The sequence below is a fragment of the Oenanthe melanoleuca genome, chromosome 2 (assembly GCF_029582105.1).
Source record: "Oenanthe melanoleuca isolate GR-GAL-2019-014 chromosome 2, OMel1.0, whole genome shotgun sequence".
NCBI lineage: Eukaryota > Metazoa > Chordata > Aves > Passeriformes > Muscicapidae > Oenanthe > Oenanthe melanoleuca.
The window spans coordinates 58,981,584-59,008,822 of NC_079335.1; the positions used below are offsets into that span (position 1 = coordinate 58,981,584).

The 27,239-nt window shown below is 38.1% G+C and overlaps 1 protein-coding gene across 2 annotated transcripts in view; it reads left to right on the forward strand.

The window, feature by feature from the left end:
- Positions 1-27,239, forward strand: part of CARMIL1 (capping protein regulator and myosin 1 linker 1) — a 187,660-nt gene that overhangs the window by 119,041 nt on the left and 41,380 nt on the right. For both annotated transcript variants that reach the window (XM_056483863.1, XM_056483864.1), the window contains exons 18-28: positions 837-918; positions 2,226-2,325; positions 2,413-2,467; positions 7,644-7,816; positions 10,111-10,179; positions 14,502-14,595; positions 16,782-16,880; positions 18,567-18,695; positions 18,952-19,083; positions 23,301-23,476; positions 25,426-25,513. In XM_056483863.1, coding sequence (XP_056339838.1) covers positions 837-918; positions 2,226-2,325; positions 2,413-2,467; positions 7,644-7,816; positions 10,111-10,179; positions 14,502-14,595; positions 16,782-16,880; positions 18,567-18,695; positions 18,952-19,083; positions 23,301-23,476; positions 25,426-25,513 — 1,197 coding nt within the window. The remainder of the gene's footprint in view (positions 1-836; positions 919-2,225; positions 2,326-2,412; positions 2,468-7,643; positions 7,817-10,110; positions 10,180-14,501; positions 14,596-16,781; positions 16,881-18,566; positions 18,696-18,951; positions 19,084-23,300; positions 23,477-25,425; positions 25,514-27,239) is intronic.

Genomic DNA, 27,239 nt, shown 5'->3' on the forward strand with positions numbered 1-27,239 from the left:
ATTAGTAAGTAAGTGTGTAAGATTTCATAACTTTAATTCTTAATGTTCCTGTTTTCTCCTAGAACATTTCATTGTTTTTTTCATTAAATCCTATAATTTCTTTTATAGTCATGTAATATTTCAGATTAATAATATCATAATTGATACTTTGCAGCCAGGCATTTTTGTTATTGTTTTTTTCTTTTCTTGCTATTTCTTAAGTTAAGAATAACTCAATTGCTGTTTTCTCTTGTTTATGGTCTTTTATGGCTGTTTTACAAACGGATTATTTGAATTCTCTTTTCAACAACAGGAAGCCTTAATTTAACTGAGTTTTTTTTAATATGTCTCCCACTTATCTTTGAAGTGGGTACCCTAGCATTGTGCTAAGAGCTGGAAGAAGATGCTCACTGTAAGGCCCAACTGTAATGGAGTTCAAGGGTGCCAGTGTTGCAAGCTGGTCTGTTTATTTTTTTTTATCACCAGACTCTAGAAATATCCTGGGCCATTCATGTAGAGAATGCTCACCCCAATCCTTCAGGCAGTGCCCAGCACAAGTGCTAAAGGATTTGCTGTGTTTAACCATTTAAGTATTTTCCTGATTTTAAGGCTGAGACATAGTTTCAAGAGAAAGGAAAGAGAGTCCCTTTTCTCATTTGTGTGCAAATACTGAGAGTAAGGATGGGAGCAGTAGGAATGTGTGCATAGGCTGTCATTTTGATGTCTATAACTTCTTCTGTTGCTGTTGTTTTTGCCGCTGCTAGTGCCTTCTGTATTCACAAAGCTCCTACCACTGTCTTCTGTGTGATCTTGAAACCATAACTAGTTTGCAAAAATGGATGATGTTTTGTCTCTAGTTAAGATCTGGAGGTGCACAAGTCTTGGAAGGATGCATAGCAGAAATACACAATATCACCAGCCTAGATATTTCAGACAATGGTAAGTACACAGAACAGGAACAGAGGGTCGTGTGAGTCAAGAATTGTTTTTTGTTTCAGCTCACAGTGAGACCAAGGATGGTTGCTCTTACTTTGTGATGATTGGCCATGTTGGTTATGGAAATATCTCAGACCAAGAGCTTTTATTCAGAAACATTGATAGACTAACTGTACCCTCAAAATTTTGTTGTTTGAGATCAGTATAACACAGCAGAATAAAATCATGGCACCAAGCTCATGTTAGATTCAGAGTAAATTGGGTTTAAGTACAAGAGGATGAGAAGCTGAATGAGAATTGGAAGTGTAGTGAAAGATCAAAGGGAAAGGTCTGGTAGACAATGAAGCTGAGGGGGAAAATTTGGAGCAAAAAATCAACAGCTTCAGGTCAGAAGAGGCCTGCTTGAGTCTTTGGAGAAGTCTTGTAAATATTTCTGCTTTGGAGTGTCTGTGCTTCCTAGCACAGATATTCCTGGGATATGAGCTGGCTTCTCATCTTCAGATTCAAGGTGTAGATGTGTAAACTGGAAGAATTCCCCTGCTACGTTTGCCCCTCTCAACTAAATGCAGAAATATTTCAGAAACAGATTCCCAGTACAGTGGAATGCCCAAGAAGTGTGGGATGGACAAGGGAAAAGCTTTGAGAGCTACTGATTCAGTCCAATTGTGCAAAAAGATTTATTTTCATAAATAGAGATAGATATTTGAAATCTAAATTATGCTGTGAATCTGAATTCTAATTCATTGTAATCTAGCTAGTGGACTCCTCAAACACATAACTAGCTTGGGAATAGTAAAGTTATTTTTCTTTTACTCAGGAGTAGCATAAAATTTGCCCTGTTTTTCAGGTGATTTTATTCATAGTCTGTAATGTTAGCCTTTTTTGCAGGCTTTTGAAGGCTTTGAAATACTGTTGGTACACAGCTCTACTAAGACTTAATAGTGATTAGCATTTTTCAGAATTCTCCAAGGAGCTTCAAACTCTGCCTGGCAGTGTGCGGAACTACCCTTGGGTGGTTGGACTGTGGATAAGGGACTGAATTATCTTCTGTGCTTCTGAGAGGTGCCTTTAATAACTGATCAGCATGGAGATTTAAGTGGTTTATTTTAGAGAAAGTATTTATTCTCATAGAAAAGCAGAGGCTTTAATGAGAAGAAGATTTAAAGATAGAAGAATGGAATTTTTTCTACACATTTTGGATATTAGTACACTGATATAATTACTTGAATGAATATAATCAGTAATAGGATCTGGTCTAGGTCTTTTGTGAAAATGTATTTTAATTCCTAATCTAATCTGATTCTTTACAGGCCTAGAATCTGATCTCTCAACCCTTGTAGTCTGGCTTAGTAAAAACCGATCGATAAGACACTTGGCATTAGGCAAAAACTTTAACAACATGAAATCCAAGTAAGGATTTTCTTTCTTTTAAAAACCAAGACAGTGAATGAGGAGAAACTGCTGATTTCATCATCTTCCTAACTTTTCTTCCCTCAGAAATCTCACTCCAGTACTTGATAATTTAGTTCAGATGATTCAAGACGAGGATTCAGTGAGTATCTCTCTGCCTACTATCATCATGTGTATTTGTACCCTCACATTTTGATAATTTTCTTCACTGTGTTAATTTGCTGCATAAGATTTGACCACAACCCTGCACAGATACATCCAACATTTTGGGTTTGATTTTTTTTTCAGATTGTAGTTTGGATTAATTTGTTGCATGTAGGGGAACATTTTCTGAGGGTAGTCTTAGGATCTGTGGTTGTTGAAAAATATTAGTTTTAAATAGTTGGATGTGTGTAACTTAGTTATTTAGATCTAAATTATACAGCCCTTCAGAACTTTTGTGTCCTCATAAGGGATTACAGTGGTAGTGTTCTCAATAATGATAATGGGTTTTTTTAACTTATGGAATGCATGGTTTCCTGATAGTTGTTCTTTGTTATTAACCTTTTCTTTTTTCTTGACAAAATGCAAGGTCACTGCAGTGTTCTCTCAGAACTCCTTCCTTCTTCAAAAGATGCAAATAAACCATTCACTGTGCTGTTTTTTGCTTCTCTTAGTCATGGGAACAATTTCATAAAACCTTTTCAGGGTACCTTGCTGGGATGCTTGCCCACTTTATTAATTTCCACACTCTTTTGTGATTCTGAAAGACTTTTGTCGTTGCCTTTGTGTTCCTGCCTGTTCTTGGCATCCTGGTTTTGGTTAGAACGGCATCTTAAGATGCTCTGTTACTCTAATGCTTGTCAGTCTTTATTTGTCTACTCTTAGTCCTTTTTACTCCTTAATTTCCTGTGCAAGTGCCAAGCAAGCTTTCCTCGTTCTCCAGAGACAGCCGACTGTAGACTCAGGTTGTCTGCACACCTGCTATTTCCTCTTGCCTTTATTGTCTCACCTCCAAGCACACTCTCCATAGTAACTGCTTGGCTATCTTCTCCTCCCATCTGTGTATGTATCCTGGCAGTTTTAGCCAGGATTTCCAATGTCTCTTTCCTTACAAGGTTATTAGACTCATATTCCATGTTCCCTTTTTCTTAGTTCTTAATTGTATTTATTAAATTAGATTTATTAAACTAGTCCTCTATGTTCTTTCTGTCCTCTTAAATGAGGCTAGTGGTAGTGGTGTTTCTTGATTCTGTGCCTTCCTCCACAGTTTATTCTTTAAAACATGGGATGTCAGTGTGATGTGATGAAGTTCTGCATACAAATACCAAAACTGTTTCTAATTGGGGTAACACCTGAATGAAAGCACCTTAATGAAAGTCCTTGTTTGCACAAGTTAGATGTAGGGCTGTGCTCAGTAGTGTATGGGTGGAACTGTGTTACTTCTTGTACCTAACTAGCCTTTTTGTTTTGTACTGTGTGACCACCTCCTTCTACTCTGTCTGTAAATGGAATACTGCAAGACTGCCTTCCCCTTCTCTCCTTTTCCTTTTGATCCTGTACTGAGCGGTTCCATTTAATCTGATAGCACCTGCTTCTTCTCTGTGGGCATTTGTCTCTGTCCTGCCCTGTTTCTCATGCTTATCCTTTCACAGCTGTCCTGAAGAACGGAATCACAAGGAAATGTAATTTAGTATGTTTTCAATTTTCATTATTCCTTTGTTCTGCTGCAGGTGAACATTTCTCCCCACTCAGACCATATCCTAAAACTCCTTGTCAATGCATTCTGTGTCCTTTTAGTACCCAAATCACCTTCTCAAACATGCTGTTGGGGTTTTTCCCCTGTTTCATGACTCTCCTTTTCATGCTATCTTTTATTAAGGACAAAAATTTCAACTTTCATTGTTTTTTTTCTATTTAAACTGCTGCACCCTTCTGTTTATTTTTCCTGGCTTCTGTTTTTGAAGCCTCCAGGTCATTGGAAAAAGTAGCTGCTAAATTTTGTATATATCACTCTTGCAGCTCTCTCTTCTTTGCATCATTGGCTTCCACTTCTTGTATTCCTTTTCAGCCTGTGGGTGACATAATTTGTTGTTCCACTTTCTGCCTTTTACACTACTTACTGGTCAGATGTGCTCCTGTAATTCTTACCCACCACGTTTTCCTGACCTAACTTACACAATGTGTACTCATCCTGTTTTCAAACAGTGTTATAATAAAAATAATTCCCCAAAAAGTCCTTTTGTTTAGATACTTAAAATAACTCTCTCTCATGTCTGACATTAACATTTGGGATATTGCATATGATCCTTTTGGGGTTACCCTGCCAGTTCTTTCCCCATTCTCTTTTCTCTTGTTAATCCTCTTCAGTGAAGGAACCTTGGTTTTTTCTGTCTCATCAAGCACTAAAACCAGCATGAACCATCTCCTCGCAGCAAAAGCGTTGAGGGCAGACACTGTAGCACTGTGGGAAAAATGCGCTGCAGAAAGCTGCCTAGGATTGTCCTTACTGTATCTCAATGCTTAGAGAATTATTTTAAGTCTCTAGGTATTTTGATTTGGTGTTGAATCTTAAATGGAGTGGTCCTCATTCTACCAAGAGTATACATGTGCTGCCATAGGACATTAAAAAGTTAAGATGCAGTTGGAGAAACCAGAGTGTGATGCTGCCCAGAGCACACACTATGGTTTTAGGGCCACACATTGTCTGTGTGGAAAGCTGAAGCAAGAGGTTTTAATCTAAACCAATAATTTCTAAATGCTTCTTTTCATGTATTTATGCACACTTTAAATAGCTCTGTTGCTGTGTTAATGTGACTCATGAGTAAAATGATTTAAGCAATCAGTGGCTTGGCTGTATGACTGTTAAAATAGAGTGATATCCAAATGTAATTCTGCACAATTTAATAGCAGTAGTAGTAAACTATGTAGCAGAACTTCATAGGTGTTTTATATAAACAAGAATGTAATGTTTAGATTATTTTTTTTGTGTTCTTTTAATGTCTTTTCTATTTAAGTATGTGCTATACTGTGCAGACTATTATAATGTATTCTTACTGTGCCATTCCTTTTCTTGTTGCAAAAATTGATGTTACATTGATGGTACACAGTGTTGTTAATCAGAGTAATCATTCCTGCATAGCTGCAGTGAATTTCTAGTGATGAATACATTAGTTGTTAGTTCAGTGTTTGGTGCAGAATTGGCTTTTTCAGGGTTTTTACAGCATTTTTGTTCTTAGGAAAAACAAATTTAGCTTGATTTAATTCTTAGGGTTTCTTCCAGCTGAATCAATGAATAAAATCATACAATTTCTCTTCCTTAAAAGGGTTATGTTTAGGCATCCTCTCTGTATTGGCAGAATACGTGTTTTCTGTAGCAGGGGCACTGAAAGTGCTCCTTAGGCTTCTGTTTTCTCAATATCTAGCTAAAACTATTAAATTGTGAGAAGAGATATGTGTTTGTAGAGTATTGCCCCTATTTATGGGGGATTTGGTTTTGATGTTTTTTTTTTTGTTTGTTTGTATGATGTTTCAATGAATACTTAGATGGTGCATAGCTGTCAATCCTTTTAGAACACAGTACAGAAGTGTTTTCAGTCATATACTGTTTTATCAGGGTGTTGGAATGCAAGAGGTTTCCTGGAAGGATATTTGAGATTTAGAAAAAATTATGTGGGAGGAATCACCTGCAGCTCAGTTACTCCAATGCCCATTTCCAAAGTGACGTACAAGAAACAGAAGCAATGTCGCATTCACAAGTTTATTGCTGATTTCTCCCTAGTGCTACATGGTTCTACTTTACCAGGAATCTGTCAGCAAAAGGGCTTCTCAGACTTCTGTCAAGAGCTCTTATGTGCCATTCTAAATGTGATGTTAACATTTTTATGTTAATATTGCTTTTAAATTCTTAATAATTCTTTACACTGGACGTCGTGTCATGCAATAAAATTGGAAAACAGATTAAGGGCATTAGCATAGTAATTTAATAACTTCCATTTAAAATAAAACCAGCATGTGGCTTATTTTATTGTTAGACATTTTAATTATAAGCCTGCTGTGCCTCCAAATTTTTGTGCTTTTTCTCATTAGTAACTGCATTTCTTATTGTTACAAGTTTTTTGGTTATCACTGGAATCCAGTGGTGTCTGGAGGGTAGGATCCCATTGGATGGCAGGTGTGGTGTAAGCACCTTGGACCCTAGAAGGTGTGCACAGTTTGGATGGTTTATTTTCATTGATCTAAACTTCAGTATCTAACATAAATGCTGTGGCTCCTTCCTGTGAGATGTTGATTTTCCTATGCTGGCAGTTCAGGGATTTTAGGCTCCAAAAGTTCATCCTCCAATACGAGCCCAAGTGGCTGTATAATGACAGTACACACCTCTGTATGGGCTCACACTTGAGATGGGGAAATATTCCTCATTCATAACCAAAGACAAATTACACTTTTAGGGTCTGTAATATCTATGCAAGGCATGGGAATAGATTGGCTGTGGTTCTTGAGCTCCTGCTGTTGGGTGTTGTAGGCATTGAGAGTGGATGAAATATGATCATTTTTAGAAAAGGTTTTTTTAAGGGTTGGAGTGTAACTTGCTGGAGCCAAATAAGGTAGTTTCAGCTTAATGTGCTGCATAAAAGAACAAAGTTAATGAAAGATTTTTTTAATTATGGATGTCAAAACACCATTGTTAATTATTGACTTACTCATTGTAATAGATACTCAATACTGCTTTGAATTTCAGACCTGCTACAGTTCTGTCTTTCCTCCAGAAGTCCATGCCCTTTGTTGAAGGAACAGATACGCAAAATCACTCTTAAAGTTGAAGTAACAATAGGAAAACACTTTAGGGAAACTGTGTTTTAACAATGCTTTGGACTGTAATTTGCCCTTGGGCAAATCTCTAAGCCTAAGGGAGAGAAGGGGAGTGGTAGATACTTTTATTTCTCTTGGAAAGTATGAATGCTGGTTAAGCAAAACCCTCTGGACACTGGAAGTTGTCTTGTGAAGCTGGTTGTTGTTATCTTGCCTTTTTTTAGGGTTTTCATTGTATTCTGTAGCACTTAGGAAATTGGAGGCACTGCCACTTAAAAATAACTTTTTCACAGGGTGTTACAACTTAATCTGCTTGTGTGCATGTGTTTGACATCTGTGCTGTAAGTTATTGACTCCTAATTTATCATGTGTTGTAGGATCTACAGCAAACACAAAAATAAGTCTTTGATGTTTACTGTCCTAACAGTCCCCAAGAGTTTGGGAAACTTTTAACATCTTTTAGTTGGTGTTTGAGGAATGTGTGCATTATCAGTTTCTATTATCAGTGCTTTTTCTATGATCCACAGCCTCTACAGTCACTGTCCCTCGCAGATTCCAAGCTGAAGACTGAGGTCACCATCATTATTAATGCCTTGGGCAGCAATACTTCTCTCACAAAAGTGGATATTAGTGGAAATGCCATGGGAGATATGGGAGCAAAGATGCTGGCAAAAGCTCTACAGATAAACACCAAACTCAGGTAAGGGAAATCTATTTGCAGCAAACAGTAGAATGGCTTAATAATACTGAAGTTGTTGGTTTCTTCTCAATCTGTTTCTCTTCAGAGCCTTTCTACGTACAGCTACTTAGGAGTGAGTGTCTTTATTTGGAGGGATTCTCATCCTTCTTTTTCTTAAAAGAAAGGAAAATAACAACAGAAAAACAAGAGAAGCAAGTTGTCCCTTCAAAAATATTTCCTTAGCCGAAACTGGGGAAAATTTTCTACATTTGAGCAGAAAGGCCTCTTGTTGGAATCAAAATACTTTTAAAATTTCTAGAATGACAGAAAAGACATTTACAGAGCTCCCTATTAATTAAATTTAATGTCCTTTTCAAAGCTGGGCCAACTTTAAAGCTATATAAGATTGCTCAGGGACTTGTCCAGGCAGATTTTGAAGATCTGCAAGTACCAAGATTCTGCAGTGTCCCTGGGAACTCAATTCTAATGCTTAGCTACTTTCTTCTGTTCTGTTCTCTCTTTCTTACTGGAGGCTTTCACAGCAGAGAAAATTCAGATGCTTGGGTAGGAAAGTGAAGTAAATTATTCTTTGTCTTCTGAAGTGTCAGTTTGTAGAACTAAGAGCATGTGGAATTCAGAATGGGAAGCAGCATGGACCATCCATCCTTCCTTTCTCCCTTTCCTACCGTGTTGATGGACCTTGGCATCTCTTCTCTTCAACTTCATTTGCCCAGCAACTTCACTGCTTTTTTAGCATGTCTGGCACTGATGGCTTGAGAGTATCACTTTTTTTCTATCCAGCATGTGTTTCACAAACAGTAAAACCTTCAATCAGTGCAAATCTGGATGGTGACCTCTAAATATGTCACCCCCATCAGGAAAGATAATCCTCCCTCCTCCTTGTCAGACTGTGCAGATGAACCTTCCTCAGTGTATTGTCAGTGTAAAAATACCACTTTTTACTTGGTCTCCAAGTATTTGTTCTCTGGAGGATAAGAAATTCCCCCAAACAGTCTTGGCTATTTTGTCCAGAAGCAGGGATCCTCTGGCCTTTGTGTTGCTATGCCCAAACTGAATATTAAAAATGTCAAGAAAACACTGGAGGGATGGCTTAGGTTTATTGAATGTATTAACCTGAAATGACCACAATATCTGAAGAAATAAAGTTTTGATACATTTCAGGGTGGCAGACTGAAACGTTTCTCAGTATGCTGAATTGTCACAGTTGACATAACGTCACCACGGTCTGTGGTGTGAGTACAGACTGAATAATGCAATGGTAACTGGCTCTACCAAAAATATTATAAAATGACACCCAGGTAGAAATATAAACATGCTTTCCAGTGGCAAAAATATTCAAGATTTGACCCTTAGCATGTCTGATGTTTGCAGAGTGAGTGTAGAATCTCTCTTCCTCTCTTTCTTACCTTACAGAGGGATAATTCTGCAACAACAGAAGGATGTCAATACTTGTGAAAATGTGCCATCTATCTTTTTTTTTTTCTTTTAAACACCAGAAATCTTTGTTTGGTTTTGTGCCTTTTTTTTTTTTTTTTTTTTTAAGAACAGCTACAACTGGTGCTGTAGCAGAAGCAAGATTTATCTGCTTGTCTGTCTCTTCTGCCTACTAATGAGATCTTTGAACATGTGTTTGCAAATTGCCAGGCAGTCTGCTTGAGTGGTCTCAACTGGGGGAGGAGGGGGAGCCTTGATCACTCCTATCATTATTGTGTATTCAAAAGAGCTATGTTTTATGCACCTAACCTAATGGTTTATATTGGCAGCTCCTTGTGTTGCCTGTGGAATCACATGAACAGTGTGATAAGCCTAGTGCAGGGCTGAATGTGTAAGAGCCTGCAAGTTTTGACCTCTGCTCACCATGAATTTTTATAAAATATACATAACCTATGTGGAACAGAGATTGACCAATTACTGCAATTTTCTGTTTTTTCGGTATGGCCTTGCAAAGCAGACATTTGAACTTTGGTTTTGACGCTATTCCTCAAAAAAGCAGGAATTTATGTCCAAATCTTTCTATTAATTATGTTTTTGAAAAGTAAGGTACTTAAGTTAATAGTGGAAAATACAGTAGATTCCCCTTTAAAGTAAGGGAAACTGGATTTTTGGTATTTGTCCATAACTTCTGTAATTTCAAGGATGTAGTACATAAGTAAAGACAAATTTTTAAAGTGCTTCCTTCTGCAATTTCCAATATTTAGCAATGAGTTATTTCAGTATGCAAAGTTTCATTATAGATTTATTTGGTGGTTCTTGTTTAACTTATATTTTTCTTTCCTCTTCCCACCACCTCTCAGAACTGTAATATGGGACAAGAACAACATCACTGCACAGGGCTTCCAGGACATAGCTGTGGCACTGGAAAAGTAAGTCTCATGCAATTGAATGTCTGATGAAAAGGCCAAAGATCCTGAATGATCTGAGCAGCTGCAGTTCTCACTGCAGTCAATATGATCTTGAAGATGCTGAGTGCTCTCCATTTTAAGCATCAGGATGTTTAATCTAAAGGAAAATTCATGACTTCACATCCTTCAAAAGGATGGGAAGAGGCTCTGTGGCTCTTTCATCATACACTGCTATCAGCATTAAGGACCTTGAGTTCTGCTCTTAGTGTTAAAATTCTGAATTTGGTAATATTTTCCCTTTTCTTCATTCTCTTGTGTTGATAGTGTGCAGAAATTCTATTCTAGTGAATGAAGCTGTACATAATAACAGAAAATTACTGAAGTGGGCCTTTGTGGTCTGACTTTTTTTCTTTCCCTTAGCAAGTTGAAACTAATAGTGATGATCTCAGGAAGAGCAGTTTTTCTTTGTGATTGCTGTGGTCTTGGTCATTTTGCTTCCATGAATTTGCTCACAGATGCAGCCATTACCAGTGATAGATGTTAAATTGCTTTCATCTCTCTCCATCTCCATCACACTTCTTTACATGTTATTATTCCTTTTCTTAAGAGAGAAGAATTACAGATTTAAATTAAGTAGCAGTTGAAGTTTTCACATCATTAAATACCTCAGACAGGAGCAAAGGCTCTCTTTAGAAAGTGAATATAATCTACAATTGCTAGGTTCTAGACAAGAATTCTTGTAAAATTGTATAACTACTTGAGAGAGCTTCTTAACCCTTGTAGGGGTCAAGAGGCTAGAGCCTATAAAGTAACTTGTTTTATGAAACATTATAGTTTGTATACTCAGTTTTGAAAGGAATTCAGTTGCACTGATGTGGGAGATTAGATAAATGATGTATAAAATTAAGCAAATCATCTTGCAGTGTTTCCATTGATAGTAGTGAATAATAATTTGCAGAGGTTATTTGTCAACTTGCAGACAAATTCTTTGTTAAAGGGCAATAGCATGGGGAAGTCTGGTAGAAAAATAAATACACTTGTTTTCTGGTTAGCATCAGCTTTATTTCTCTGTTCTGCAGTGTTTGGATGAGTAAATAGAGAAGTGGGGGGAAATCCTGTGGCAAAAGCAAGTAATCCAAACAAAAACACCCCCAGAATGCTACAGTTAATTATGTGACACTGTACTTTTTCAGGGTGACATCTCATTTATTTAACTAGGAAGCTGTGGTAATTTTATGTTGCCTTAAACATTTTTAAATTGTCAAAAACATTGATAACATCACAAGCTAAGCTGCAAGCAACAAAGGTTTAAAAGTGAAGAGGGGGACTGTCAGTACTGGCTGAAACAATTAGCCTGTAAACAATCCATCTTGAAGACATTTTGAGAACATTCTTCAACATATGTTTCCTAAAAATACCTAAAGCCATCAATATTCTGTAGAAAAGAACTATTGCTCAAAATGGAATGAAATATACTGAAAATGCTTGAGGATATGTGTTCTATGTGTTATTTCAATCTTAAGGAAAGTAGTCATCTACCAAACCACAAAACAAAGAAGAAAGGTAGGCTTTAGTGGTATGGGCAGGAGGTTGAGGGGATTTGTAACAGACTTCAAAACAGGCTGAAGCAATTTGAAGATATTTTTCCTTCCCCTTCTCCCAGCTTTTATTCATCTGCTTATTGCTTTGGAAAGTATTATTTCTGTAAGGCAATTCCAGGAGCATGGCTGTTGGCAGATTTTGCCCCAGGGGTGTCCCAGACAGGTGATGTGAAGTGCTGGTGGGAAGATTTTCTTCAGAGTCCCTTACAGGTGTCAGTCCAGGAGAATGTTTGAGATCAGTGGTCATCCTATTCAGCTTGGCCATTAAGCAAGGTCTTGTATCTCTATAATTTTAATATAAACGTGTGATTTGCAGCCTAGAGCCTCCTCTGTCACAGGACTCTACAGCATTGTGTCATGTTCATTTCTGAAAGACTGTTTTTTTCTATATGGACTGACTGAAGAAATAGCTTAAATTCTAATATCTGAGGAGAAATGCTGGAGTTTGTTAGAGGGCTATGAATTCTTCCCTTAGCAGTGATGTGAAACACACACACCCTGAGCTGAAAAACAGATGATCTTATTCCTGGTTTTGAAAAACTAGTAAGTAAAATCTCCACTGCAGCAGAGACCTGTATATGTAGTATGTGGATCAGAAGTTACTACAGGAGAAATAATGTGATGAAATGTAGGACTGTTGTCACACATGTTGTATGTAGAAGAAGAGATTTTTGAGATCTCTTTTGGGACATCCCTTACAGTCTTTGAGCATCTGTCTGAAATTTAACATCCTTTAAATATAGGTATTTTGCTGAGTATATTGATGTGTTAGAAAATTACTGGATAATTGAGTTTGTAGTAAAATAACCTCCTTTACAAGATACAAGTGGAGTGTTAATAAAAAGAAGAATGGGGGAGTATTTTAGACTTCAAGGAAACAGAGAAAAACAAAGTGGAGCGATAAAGTTGAAAAGTGAGCTTTAAATTATTGATATTTTCCCCTAAGGACTAGTTAATTCTTAGATGAAAATAATACTGTGTGTCTGGAAACAACCCAAGTACAGAGGATTTCCTTCCTTCCTTAGGATAGTGTTCTTCTAAAGTTTTGCCTCTGTGATTTTGTGTCCATGAAATCTCCTTACTTTTCATTTTCTGTCCTCCTGCTCTGTGGGTCTGTATGTGTGAGGGAGGGTGCACCAAGCCTTTGACTAAATTGAATTTAGCATATAACTGCTAGCACGAGAGCTGGCAATTACAGATTTCAATGAATGGGATGTTTTAAATGTCAAACAGCTGCAGAGATCCTCAGAAATCTACCTTTTTTTTTTTTTTTTTTTTAAACTAACTAACCCCACCTGTCAGGCAATCAGCAAATTCCGTAGTTATCTGTCTTTGAGTTCAGTATCTTTGACATTTAAAACTTCTCCCCATGGTGGTGGACAGCCATTTATGCACAGGTTAGTATCACATGAGGACACTTAACAGGGTCTGTATAGTTTGCAATGTTCTTTTGAAGGACAAGACAAACAGAAGAGTTAATTTTCTGACTGATGCAGTTGGACACTGTGGAAGGACAGGGACCTTGACTGCCTGCCACTGACAGCTGTTCATCACCATGTTTGCATTGGGGAGGAAACATGAAAGTCTTGCTTTATCACTTCAAATAAAATGTTGGGTAGTATCAGTGAGGAATTGGTGTGTTTGCAGTTCAGGAGGACTCTGCCCTTCAGAGAATGGTGTTGCATGTGTCCAAGCACCTGGTGGGAGAAGAAGTGAAAGAAACTTGGAGTTTTACAGGGTTTAAGGTGCCTGCTGTTGGGAGTTAGTGCATTTAATGAGGAGTGGTCTACTGTCATTAAAGGTGGTGACTCAGTTGAAATTGCCAACTTTAAAGTGCTCAAAAATAGAGGGTTCCAGACATATTTGTATAGCTCTGGATGGAATAGGAACAGATGGTTAGTGGGATGTTTGCAGAAGGTGGAGAAAGATGTTTGCAGGAAATAAAGGATTAATTGAAAATAGAAAGAATAATTTCCTTTTCAGGTTTTAAGAACTTTCTGCTCTTTTTTCCCCCCTATTTACTCAAGTCTGAAGTTGTGTTGACATACCACTGTAGGCAGCACTTTAAGTATAACTGTGTCATGATAGTCAGTTGATGTTCTCAGGGTTTAAATGTAATTTTGACTCAGGATCAAACTCCTGTCTTTAATCTCTTATTGCAGCAGATGGACAAAACTGCAGAAATATTTTACAAGCAAATGCAGGGAATAATTGTTTACATAAAGGAATGTGGTGATGCTATGCTCGTTTTGTCAGTTTTTTATTAAAAATTCAGCAAGTGTCTTCAAATTGTTGTAAACACAAGATTATTAAATAGTAAATTTCTAAAATTCATCCTCTTACTTGCTATCTGTCTACTACTGAGTATTTCCATTTAGTCTTAGATGTGATACAGTTGCCAGCAGGCACTGATGCTCCCTGTTCTGTTCAGATAACCTTGTGCACAGAGGTATGGAGGGAAGCTAGGCTTTTAATCAGTAGCCACTGGGCATCGACCATGCAACTGCTTTTCAAAATCTACCTCTCTGCCCTAGAAAAAAAAACAATTAGCAGCAAAAAAGAGCATGCATGCTTCCAGCTATTCCACTTAAAAGTGTGAAAAATCCATTCTTAGTATCTTCTAAGGACAAGGTGGATGCACTTTATTTCTCCCTTCTAAGTTATTTTTCATATAGAAGTACAGTGATTATAAAGAGATACAGTAATTAGATTAACTTTCACCATCAATATTTTTTTCTTTAGGAATTATACATTGAGATTCATGCCTATACCGATGAATGATGCTTCCCAAGCGCTCAAAACAAACCCTGAGAAAACAGAAGAGGCACTGCAAAAGGTATTGCATATGCTACCAGTGAACAGAAATAAAACCAGCAGAAATACAGTAATTTTAAGTGACTGAGTCTTCATGCTTGGCTGAAGAAGGATTCTATGCTGGATTCAAGGATTGTTTGGTTTGCATAGACATATACGTGGTAATCAAGTGCTGCAAGAGATTTTTATTTCACAGAATGCTGGGAGTGAAGGCTGATGGAATGCAATGGTATAGTGTCAGAATGTCATAACTAAAAAATGCAAGCTAGACCTGGCATTGCTGAGTGCCTGATTATGAAAGGGAGAGTTAGAAATGGCCTGTTCGTTACCTATGTGCCTGTGGGTATTACCAAGTGTTTAGCATTACTGGTGCACATTTTTTGCATTGGCATAAAAAGTGCAGTCAGCTCTGTACAAGATAAAGGGTGCTCTTTAATTTGAGGGAGGATGAAAACATTTACTGCCTGTGTTTTATATTGTACATATAAAATTCACACACTGTGTTGCCCTAAGTAAGCAAACTGCACCAGCATGTTCTTTTGGATGAAAAGGTGTTGACAGTATCTGTAGCTCTTCCACTTGCATGAGTTACAAAACTCCCAGCTGAGTTTTAATATGATAAATCTTGTGAATTCCAAACAAGCCTCCTGCTCAATCAGAAAGCATACATTTCACATCTCTTTAATGAGTAGTTTTCCTTCAGCCAAGGTAAGGCCATAAAAACCTTATAAATAGCTCTTAACGATAACTGTGATTAAAAAGCACATGTCTATGATCCTTATTTTCAGTAATTTGAGTATCACGGGGAGAAGTGCTGGTAGTTTGTATCTTTTTCTTTGATGCATGAGAATGATCTAAATTCTGCTTTTAAAAATCTGTTTCATGGGGGCTGGATGTATTTCTTACATCTCATTTAATATAATTGGCAAGGTTCATATCTAGACTAGTAGTTGCATTTCTGAAAAAAAATACTGAGAAGCTTCTGGCCATGGGGATTTATTACTCTGTGTGTTAATTAGGCACTATGTACAAAGAGCATTTCCTTTTATTCATATCAAAGTTGCTAAAACTGTTAGACCCTGAATTTGTTTTAATGTGTGGTTCAGGTTTTTACACAACACGAGGAAGTTCCCTCCTAGAAAAGGTCTCAGTGTCAGGAGTGGTGCTGTGAACACAACGCAGGTGATTCCCTGCAGGTGGGGATGCAAGCCTCCCTGCATGGACTGAGCCTGGTGCCAGGACAGCTGCACTGACTGACTGCTGGACACAGCAGCCACTCTCCCGAGCTCTGGTGCCTCTGCAGCACACTTGGCTTGGGGTGGGCACACTGGATAAACCCAGGGATTTGCTCTGGGGCATGGTCAGATGGTGCTGTTCTTGCTGCTGCTGGTGCATTAGAGGCAGCCATCCCCACTGGTCTCAGCCTCACAGCCTGCTGGCCATTCCACTCATCTTTTCCTCCCCTCTCTCCTTCAGACCAGATCCATCATCTTTGATGAACCTTGAACAGTTTGCTGTAGGTGTTTTTGGCTTCACTAAGTTTGATAGAGCAGGGTTGGGGGTAACTGTGTGCCATGAAACTGGCTGATGGTGGGTGCTTGCTGCTGGTGAGAATTGTGCTGGCCTGTAAGTAAGAATCACTTGTCTCTAAAGACTACTTCTGCACTGCTTAGCTTTAATTAACCAACATGTGAACTGAGGCTGCACTATCACTCAGACACTCTTAGATAGTTTATTTTCTCTTCAGACATACTGCTATTCAAATCTGTGTCTTTGCAGTGGGCCAAAGACATCTAAAAGAAATAAATCAAATACCTTGGGTCATCATGATCTCTACAACACCTAACACTTAAAAGTCCCCTCAAATATTTCTCAAACCAGGATCTAATCCTTTGTCAGCATAACTTGCTAAATTGTTCAAAATGTTGAAACTGTTTCTTTCAGAAAACACTGGCAAAAGCACAACCATGTTTAACCATGTTTCACTAGCTTGTGAGTGAATTAGTATTTGCCAATGTGGTGATTAAACACCGAGGCACACAAAATAAAGTTTGCAGATGATAAAAAAATAATTAGGCAGCTTTTCTTGTCAGTCCCCAGTTCTGACACAGCAGCAAAATTGAAAGCAAATTACAGTGTGAAGAGTCAAATCGTTTCCTAATCTGACTTTTTTGCTAGTTTTTTGGCTTTTTCTTTTTTTTTTTTTAGATAGAAAATTACTTGCTTCGTAACCATGAGACCAGGAAGTACCTACAGGAGCAAGCATATCGGCTGCAGCAGGGCATTGTCACTAGCACCACTCAGCAGGTGAGAATCTGTTACTTAATGGACATCTTAGTGCCTAAAATCTGCTTGGGGAGGAAGCTCTCTCTCATTCTGAGTACTTTTAAGATGTGCCTCGTAGGTTATACTGTTTCCCAAGAAACAATAATTATCAATGACAATATATTTGGAAGCAAAGCATTTGTGAGATGAAAGTCTTCTGTACAGCAGTACCATGTAGAGAAAGACTCAAGATATTACCCACTAAACTACTGTTGAAACCAGGAACAGTTTGGTTTGCTTGTGCTCTACCTGTGTTATTAAAATTTAATGGGACAGTGTTTTGTTACTGGAACCTGAAATTGTACTCTAACCTCTTGAGAGTGAAAATGGTATATGGAGATATACTGGCACTAAAAATTGCAAGAGCAGTTGTTTTATTCCAGTAATTTTTCTGTTCCAATGCCACTTTCTCCTCCCAAGTTAATAATCTCTATATGAAATAAGTTTAGATTTTTTAATAGCTTGTTGGTTTTAGTTGTGCTTTTCTCCAATACAACATACACATGAAGTTTCAGGGAATGTAATTTATTGTACACAATTTCTGTATTAAGTTGTGTACAATAAGGATGGATTTTAAAAACAGTTTTAAAATAGAGCTGAAAAAAAATCCCTAGTATGATAGAATTGCATTATTATTCCCTGAGTGTATTTTTTTTCTATCCAGATGTCCCAATGAGACTTTCTACTGTCTAATAATTAATTAGCTTTTTGTACTTGTAAAAATATACCCACCCAAAACCCTTTGAAGAGATAGAGTCATGTGGATCCAAAAAGGAGCATGCTGTGAAATGATTTCAGTTTTCATTGCTAATGATAGAAGATGCTAGCACTGTAGGCTTTATATGATGGTGCATGCGCTCAGATGTTGCTTCAAAATGTCAACTAGCCATCTCTAATGTATGCTAAGTGGGCTGATAAAGACTTTTAACTATTATATCTCCCTGCCTCGTATATCTTAATCAAAGCTGACTATGTGTCAGGCATTCTTAGTGGTTTGTCTTGTAAGATGCAGATATACCACCTGCCCTGCACATGCAGCATGTTGAATGAACTGTCTTGTGGGTACAGATTAAGCTCAATTTATCCCACTGTGAAATGTCTGATGGAAACTTCTGCTTTGATAGTTTTAATTCCCTTGCAACTAGGAATATTTGCATTTTGAAAGAATAATGGAGGAGCCTGTGTGATTGCATTTCGCTTTGACTGGAGAAATAGCTGTTAGTGTTTGTTGAATGGGTAGTGACAGAGTTTTCTTTTACAGACTGAACTTCTTAAAAATTCAGAGGCCTTTAGACCTTATTCTTAGGTATATCAACAACGTTTTCAGCATTAAATTTAATCCAAAAACCAGAGTGACACTTAAATAGGATAACTTGTTGATAATTTGCAGTTATCCTGTTACTGTGGGGGAATATTCCATAGCATTTATTTTTCCTGATGGTAAAGTTTTATTTATTTTTGCAATGCTTAGGGGTGTCTTTATGAGATCTAGTTCTTTCCTTCAATACTATTGACATACTTCCAAGGTCTTATCATGCCTGTCCAGGTTGTTATATTGTCACTGCAAATCTCATCATGCTACTATTGATTTAATACCTGGGCTGGATTAAGGTTGTGTTTGACCAACGTTCTGATGTTTTATCTTCTGTATTTCTTTTGTTCAAGTAGATGATTGACAGAATATGTGTAAAAGTGCAAGATCATCTCAACTCTTTAAGAAACTGTGGTGTGGATGCTGTACAGGAAGATGTCAAATGTGCAGAACGGCTGATGCGGGATGCTAAGAACTCCAAAACAGTGAGTCTTTCCCAGCTGGCAATGCTGAGAGCAGTTCTGTGTGTGCTTGCAGCTTTTCTCTTTTTGGGCAGTGAAAATAATAATACGTGTCACAAAAGAGTACTTTCTTCAGATGACCAGCTATAGGTAGCATTTAAAGTGGTAAGATAATTCTAATTTATGAAGACTTTGATTTAGCCAAAGACATTTCCTGCTGTTTGTCCTGTGACAAACAGTGATGAGCCTATTTTCTGAAAATACTCTTCCTATCTTACAGCTCTTACCAAATCTGTATCACCTCGGTGGAGCTTCTTGGGCAGGAGCAAATGGCTCACTGTCCAATCCAATCCAAGAGACACTGGAATCCATGGCTGGAGAAGTCACAAGGGTTGTGGACGAGCAGCTTAAGGTCTGTGGATAGATGCATTCCTATCTCTCCCATGCAGAAATAACAAAATCTGAGGTTTTCTGTTGCTGAGTGCCAATGTGCCCCACTTAATTTTTCTTCTCAGTAGATTTGTACATAAGCTAGCTGTCTTTCCATTTTTAGTTTCTTATAACTTCAGGCCTTATTTGGATTTTTTTATTACCAGTTGGAATAAAATTAAAAGTTGCTTTAGTGTTTTCAGTGGGCAGAAGGAGCATATACTGTTTATTATCATCTTTTTTTCATCTGATAGAAGGGGAAGACTAATCAATTGCTCCTTCAGCCTTTTATAAAGGCATTTCTCAATGCCTTTATAAAGCACCCTAAGAAGCCTCATGCCCTGGAGAAATGTGCTCAGTAGTTAAGGAGTCCTAGTAGAGTAAAAACTGGTTTATTATTGACTCCATGGCAGATTTTTTTTCTCAGTGATCACTTTTGAACCTGATGCAGGATTTCCACTTTACTGTTTGATTTGGGTAACTTGTGGGTATTGAGAGTACCCAAAGAATTGGTGCAGGCAGCTTTACAGGAAATCTTCTCACAAGTTGTGTGTCAAACCTCAGTTCTTGAAATAGATGTCATTGATCTGTAAATGTTCTCACCTGTGTGCTCAGCCAGCTCCTGCTCAGAAACTTGCACCTTCAGTTCTGTTTGCTCTTCCTGTGAATCAAGCAAAGAAGAGCCATCCATACAACATGTGCAAAGATATCAGTCCAGGAAGAAGACAAGGTGGAAACATTTTAACGACAGTTGGGATCTGTATGGAAACTGATGAATTTTAAAATATGGCTCTGAGGCAGCTCAGATCAACTTCTGTTTATGACTAAGCTGCTTTGCCTGTGTTCTGCAGTATTTAAACAGTTTACAACCTTCATCTTCAGATTCTTTGATCTTTCAATTGAAACATGAAAATGCTTCAGTCATTGGGAATGTAATGAAGAACAATAATAATGCCATATTACTAATTACTTTTTTTGAAATTAAAAACTTAATGAAGAGGAAAATGGTGGTCTATTTTTAGCATGTTTCTCCCTTTCTCCACTGTATGAAATAAGGTGAAGATTTCTGCAGACATAAAAGTGATTTATCCATGAGATTCTTCCCAGTGGAACTCCTAGGGTATTATTGGAACAGGAGTAGTCAGGTCAGCCCTTCGTCCTGGGCTCATGCACTTAAGAATAAATTCATCTTGGAGAGTCTTAGAGAGGGTGAAAAAAAGCCTCTTCAGCATTTGAAGTGTTCCTGAATTAATGTGTCTTCCATCTATACTTTTACTCATTTACAAAAAAAAGCACTTTAGCTCAGCCATTCTAACTTTTACATTTACTTTTGAGTTGTGTGGCATTCAAGTTTAGTGGCTTACAAAAAACTGTGAAGTCATAATGCTCTTTGTATACTCCAACACTCATTTTTATTAATTTCCAATTAGGTGGAAAGGTTTCCCTTTAAGTTCTGTGTGAAGGAGAAAGTGTGGGACATGGATTAGAATCATTTTTCCCCCAGTTGTTTAGGTCAATTCAAAACATCATAAGCAATTTATTATCTGTTAGGATGGATAAGGGAGCTCACATAAGGACAGTTCTTTTTGTAATTGTTGGGGGGAAAAAAATCCTGTATGCTGTAAGAGGAGTTTTGATTTTTAGTTTCCATAGCAACCAGAGTGTGAGTCTAAAAAGAAGTTTGGAAATTGGTTAAAGCCAATGAAAATATTTTAGGTAAATAAGAGATTTTTTTTTCCCCCTATTTTTTAAACTCAAGAAAAGGAAGAGGGCTGAAGAAAGGAGTTAGAGTAAGGAAAAACAATATATCAGAATGAGTTGACCAGAGGAGAAATTATAGCAAGACCCTTGCCTTTTTCTTCTCCTGCTGGTGTCACTGTGGACACGCAGAACCTAAAGATGCTTTATTTAGTCAGCAAAGGCCCAAGGGAAAATAAGCAAGACAAATGGAACCTACACAAACATGATTGTTTTGTAGCAACAGGAGTGCTCAAAATAGTCTTCCTAAATTTTGTCCTAGAGCAAAAGGTTTGTTGGCTCCATCACCTGTTCCAGTTTTCATTTTAATATCATCATTCTTCAGTCCTTTACCTCACTGTATCTTCCTCCTGAATGTTAAGATTCTTTAACTGTGGTTAGTACTTTGTTATTTTCTTTCACCTGGTGACTGGTACTTGCAGCCCTGTGACTGAAAGGTGTGCCCTGTCACAGTCAACATTGGTAGCTATGGCTTTCCATCAGTGAAAGGTTTGGGCATGGAATTAGGAGGCAAGGAAAGGTTTCTGTAGATACTTCTGTTGATAACAGTCATGTGAAATCAACAGCTAAAACCCACCCTGAAAAAATTATGTTCGGTTGTGCAATTAAAGATAAGATCCAAATTCTGTTTGACTTTTAAATTGCACATTCTCTCAGTTTTTTGAGAAAATTGGTTTTGGAAATTTCAGGAATGATCTAGTTTTTCCTTCTACTTCCCAGTGATGCCTTCACAGAGCGTTTTTTTTTCACATGATCTATTTTGAAAGAACCTGCTTAGACTGCAATTGGAATTCAACATAGCAAGTCTATATCAGTTTTATGATTGCAATTCATCAGTAATTCTTGAGAGGCCAGGAATTTTTTTCACAATAAACTGCACAATTGCACCAGTGAATAAATGGAAAAAAATGGATATGTCAGGAACTCTCATTAGTATTTTACTTGGCTCAGTTTTCTCTAACATTTAAGTTCTTCATCCCCCATGGGGATGTGGCCACAGAGGCTTGAAAGTCTCTTCATCAGTCATGCTGCCCCCGAATCTGCTTGAGGATTGAAGGAGGGAGTGTGGGAAGAGTTCTTAAAGGGCATCTTGAGAACCCAGCAACAAGATATATTATTAGCCTTAATGGCAGTTGTCTCTTACAACTCTAAATCAAATGTTGTGAAGATTGGACTTTCCTGTATGCTGTAGCTGCTTCATGTTGGTTTGTTGTTTTTGTCACTGTAAAAGCTACAGACTGAAAGATACTGCTTTGAATCATTGAAATTTTTATGGAGCAGTGGTGTTTTATTCTTCCTCATTGTATGCATAAGGAAATTACTAGTTATGGTTAGGCTGTGTAAAGGGAATAAAGCTCTGATACAATGGAGTTGAATCTGTGGTCACTTGCCTGTGGTATGGGATTGAGAAGAAAAAGGAAATCAGCAGAGTTTTCAAGGGGTGCAGTTCTTATTTATGTGGAATTTACAAATGCCTAGGTAAGATCTAGGCTTAACTTGTACACCATTCCAAGGAAATGGTTCTTTTCTTTTATTTGTAAGTACCTTTTTCCTGTTTGATTATCTACCCTCAGTCTTATCAGAGACAAGTTGGCCCATTTCAGTAAACTGGTCTCTGGTCTGTTCCTGGTTTGTTTTTTTTTTTTTTCTACCCTTCTTTGGATTTTTCCTGTGTGGGTGACCATGCACTGGAACAAGCTGCCCAAAGAGGGTGTGCAGTCTCCCTCACCAGATACTCTAAAACTGTGCAGATAATTCCATGCCCTGTGCTCTAGGGATACCTGAGCAGGGAGGTTGGGCTAGATGACCTTCAGTGGTCCCTTCCAACTTTTCACCCATTCTGTCATTCTGTGTGAATAAAAATTGTTGGCTACACCTAAAATTTGCTGTAGATTTACATGTATATAAATGAGATCCATTTATTTATGCCAACTGCAGATCATGCTTGTAGCTACTTCTTAATATTCAGCTGGTATATTCCAGCCATCTACAGCACGCTGAGTTCTCAGGAGTATCTCTTCCTCATTTACTGATGCTTCTTACAAATTGGCAGGTCTGGAGCACTGATGAAAATTGGTGATTCAGGGCACAGTTTAGAGAAAAGGCAGCTGCAGCAGAGCATCCACTGCAGTGGTGGGTGCACAAGGGAAGCTAATTTGTTCTGACAGTTCAACACACAGAGATGTAAATGTTTCGTATTTGAAAAGGCAAACAAGTACAGTTGCGGGTCATTTTCTGAACAAGTGTGTTGATTCTCAAAGCTATATTTTGTAAAATGTTTTATATTGCAGCTGGATGCAAAATGGATTGGAAAGCAGGAAGAAGAATTGTAAAAACTACAAGTCTAAAAGTGTCGTAGTGCTGTGTAGCAGAATAATGCTGTCACTCCCAGCTAAAGTCAATCCCAGTATCTAATGTTATTTTTTGCTTACTGTGCTGCAGACACTCCTTGAGTCCATGGTGGATGCAGCAGAAAACCTTTGCCCAAATGTAATGAAGAAGGCTCGCATCCGTGAAGATCTGATTGAGGCCAGCACTGAGAAGATTTCCATCCCACGCACTTTTGTAAAAAATGTCCTCTTGGAGCAGTCTGGAATTGATATCCTCAATAAAATTAGGTACTTTAGGAGACTAATCTAACAAAATTGGAATTTGGGTTTTGGGTTGTGTGAATGTGTGTTTGTATAGTAGAAGTATTTTGGAGTGCTTTTGTGACTCACAAGAAACAATATCACAGCATTCAAAGAGCAGGAAATTGTCCTGCAGGTCTGGGGAACTTAGATTCATATGTTTGGAATCTCTAGGGATGTTAACTTAAGTCATTAATGCATGTGCTCTTTTATTTAGCAAAATATTTGGTTTGTGGCACACAAATAACATTTTCATGACTGATACGTTTTTTAAAAAGCTTTATTGTCTCACATAACACTGGATTAATGTAATAGAAGGAAATTGAACTATTTGCTTTGAGTGGTGGCAGTGCTTTGTCTGTTACATTTGGTCTTGTCCTATAGCTGTAGCAATCACTCTAAGACTTTGTGTGGGAGTTGTGCACAGCAGACTGATGTACTTAAAAATTGGAAACTTGGATATTCAAACCATAAACCTGGAGCAGAAACCATTACTCTAAATAACTCTTAGTTTATCCTGTAAAATAAAAAGAGGCTTTTACCTTTTTTTCCATTTTACCTATTTTTTCCATATTGAATGTATACCAGAGAATATATTTACACAGTATGATGTGGTCTACTCATACTTAAGCCTTTTCAGTTTCTTTATGCCTGATGCTTGAAAAGCATGACATTTTGCATTGAGATGCTAATATCTTTGAGGAGGGAGGAAACAGTAAGACTTGGGATTTAGTTTTGCACAGTGCAGCAAAATAGGCAGGAAAAGGTGTTAAAGACTTTAGCTATACCTTCAGAGTATTTAAAATGGTTCAGGGAGTAAGTTTTCTGCACTTCAGTCCTACCAAATAAATCTTAGCCCCAAGACAATAATACTGCCTCTTCTACTTGCAGATGCTGGAACTGTCAGTGAGGTGAGGGTGCCACACTGTGATCTTTCCTGCCTTATATTATTTGAAATTAATATTGGTAGCTGAGGGAGATTCCTTCACTCTCATTCTCCTCCCACTGTGGCTTGGCCACCATTCTTGCTCCCTATGAATTGCATTGCCTTTCCAAGGAGTTCCTTGCCTTTCTCTCCAGGCTTAATGCAGCAGCAGTGCTAGCCCCAGGCAGAAATGGCTTTGTTAAACCAATACAGCTCAGTCCACATATAAAAACCATAAAGTAAAGTCGTGTCACTTGCTGGCATGAGTCAGTTGAAAGAGTTGGTGTTGAAAGCAGAGGCAGCAGAGGTGGAGCTTTGGGCTGCAGCTCAGGCAGTCGTGCTTGATGGCTCCACATCAGCTGTCCTCCACAGGTGCTGTCACCAAAAATGGGACCCCAAGGGAGCAATTCAAGGTGCACATTTCCTTGAGAGGGAGTTACTAGGGGTGTTCCATGTATGTTTGTGCAGTGGAAAAATGGCTGACATGAAGTTCTTTAGCCAGAATATGGTTACTAGAGCAAAAGAGGAAGCGAAGTTGTGATGGCATTGGCTGAAGAACCAGCATTGTATACTTGTCCTTACCAGCTGATCAACACAAGAAGCAATTGAGGAAATGAATGGATTTTAGTTGTTCAGTGGAGTAGTGCTATATAGGCAACACTGTCCTAATCCCATTTGTCTGAGATTCGTGTTTGTCTGATTTTAGTGGTGGAGTGTTCCTCTCTGAGTTTTACTTCTTATTTTTATTCAGCTCTCTTACCCAGATGTTTTCATTTCATCTCATGGAAAACTGTTAGAAGCAGGTTAAATATGGTACAGAGGCTCCTGTGTTTATTGTGTGATTCATGAGTTTATTTCTGAAACCTGCAGTCATGTATCCTGACACCCTCTAATGTTTAACTTCAAATAAAATGACAGCACTGTGGATAATCGTCACACTGTTGAATGTGTAATAAAGACAAAAATCTCCTGCGTGAATTAAGAAGTTCTCTCATTTTTAATCCTCACACAGTGAAGTAAAGCTGACAGTGGCTTCTTTCCTGTCTGACCGAGTTGTAGATGAAATCCTGGATGCACTTTCCCATTGCCATCACAAACTGGTGAGTTTTTTATTGGTTTATATCTAATATGCCAGATCTCAGCAATGCCAATTATATTCATAACTTGTTCAGTTTCTCCTTTGACAGCTCTGTTTTGAAATTGGCCTTATTTTCATTGACATCCTGACATCTTTTGAAATATGATTTTGGGGCTCTTGCCTCTGCTGTAAGAAAGATGCAGCCTTAGAAGAGACTGTGTTATATACTTATCCTATTACCTTTTTAGCTGTTGTCAGATCTAGAGCTAAAAATGCCATCAGGATGCAGCATTGAGTCATTAGTTAAGAACAGTCCTGGTGTTTATGAAGGTGAGAGAATAAGAGTTGCCCATGAAATGAGAGGTAAGATTTCATTCTCTAGAATTCCTTAGGCACTGCTGAGACCATGTTCCCTGAGTGAGTATGTTTTGAGGTTACCTCAGAAGTGTAGGTATCAAGTTTGAAGAGAAAGAAGTAAGAATGTAAGAAAGAAAGCACTGTTAGTTGAAGGTCCTGAGCTGTTGGGAGGCACAGATATATATTATAGAGACACTTGCCTCATCAAGAGTAGAAGTAGTAAATAAGTGTGGATCCACAGACAACTTTTTTGCTTCTAATGCAATGGGGGCTTTGTAAGGACAATCCAGTGCTCTGTTTTTAAAGAACTTAGTGGGTAGTTGTTCTGATTAAAGTTGCTCTTCATTTCTAATTGAAATTTCACTGGCTTCCTCTTGCAGTCATGAATTTTTTCTGAAGTTTTTCTCTCCAAGATAAGGGAACTATATTTATTCCTCCTTATTTCCTCTCTGTGAAAGTCCCCATATGCATAAAACAAATCACTCTTTCTGCCCCCCCTCCCCCCTTTTTTTTAAGGGAAGACTGAGTTATTTGAGCATGCATCTTTGTAATACAGAGCAGCATTGTGTAAAGGTACAACCTCTGGTCTCTGGAGTTATGCAGCAGCAACAGCCTGCTGTGGGAGAGAAGGAGCTCCAGTTTGTCCTGGAGGAGGCTCAGCTGCAATGACTGGGCTGTTTCTGTCCAGTGGCATTGCACAACCTGGACATACCCTGGTTCCTGCACAGTACGTCATTTTCTCCAGCCTTTGAGTCACTTCACTCAAAATACTCTGCAATTTTTCCAGCTGTTTAAGAAGTTGCTTTTAAAATTGTGGTTTCCAGAACCAGACACACTATTTAAGTGTTTTAACCGGCACAGTGCACAGAAGTGAAACTGTTTTTCTCCTCATATTCCTTATTTCTTGTATTTACATAGCCAAGAATATAAGAATTCCTTTCTTTTGTTGGAGTTTCAGTGGTAGCTCATTTTTAAGACAAGGTTTGTTAGACTTCCCTCCCACTGAAGGCTATTGGACTCTTGTTGCTTTTTAGGATTGTGAAACTGGCTACTTGGCAGCACTCTTGGTTTCTAAGGAATGATTGTACATTTTGGGTTTGCTTTGTGATCCATTTTGGCCTACATAACTAATATGTCCCTTTCACCATTTAACTCTGCCATATTTCTGTTAGCTGCAGGTTCTTTGAGATAGTATAGCCCTGATGAAAACCTTGATGAGCACTGATCTCAAAAACGCTGCTAGAGAAACTCCTGTCTAATTTGACACTTCTTCAACTGACAGCTGCAATCTGAGAGCTGGCAGCTAGTTCTTAGTACACAAAGATTAAATGCACTGATGCAGTTCTCAGCCAGCTCCTTAAATTGGAGTGTCATGTTCTACTAATTCAACC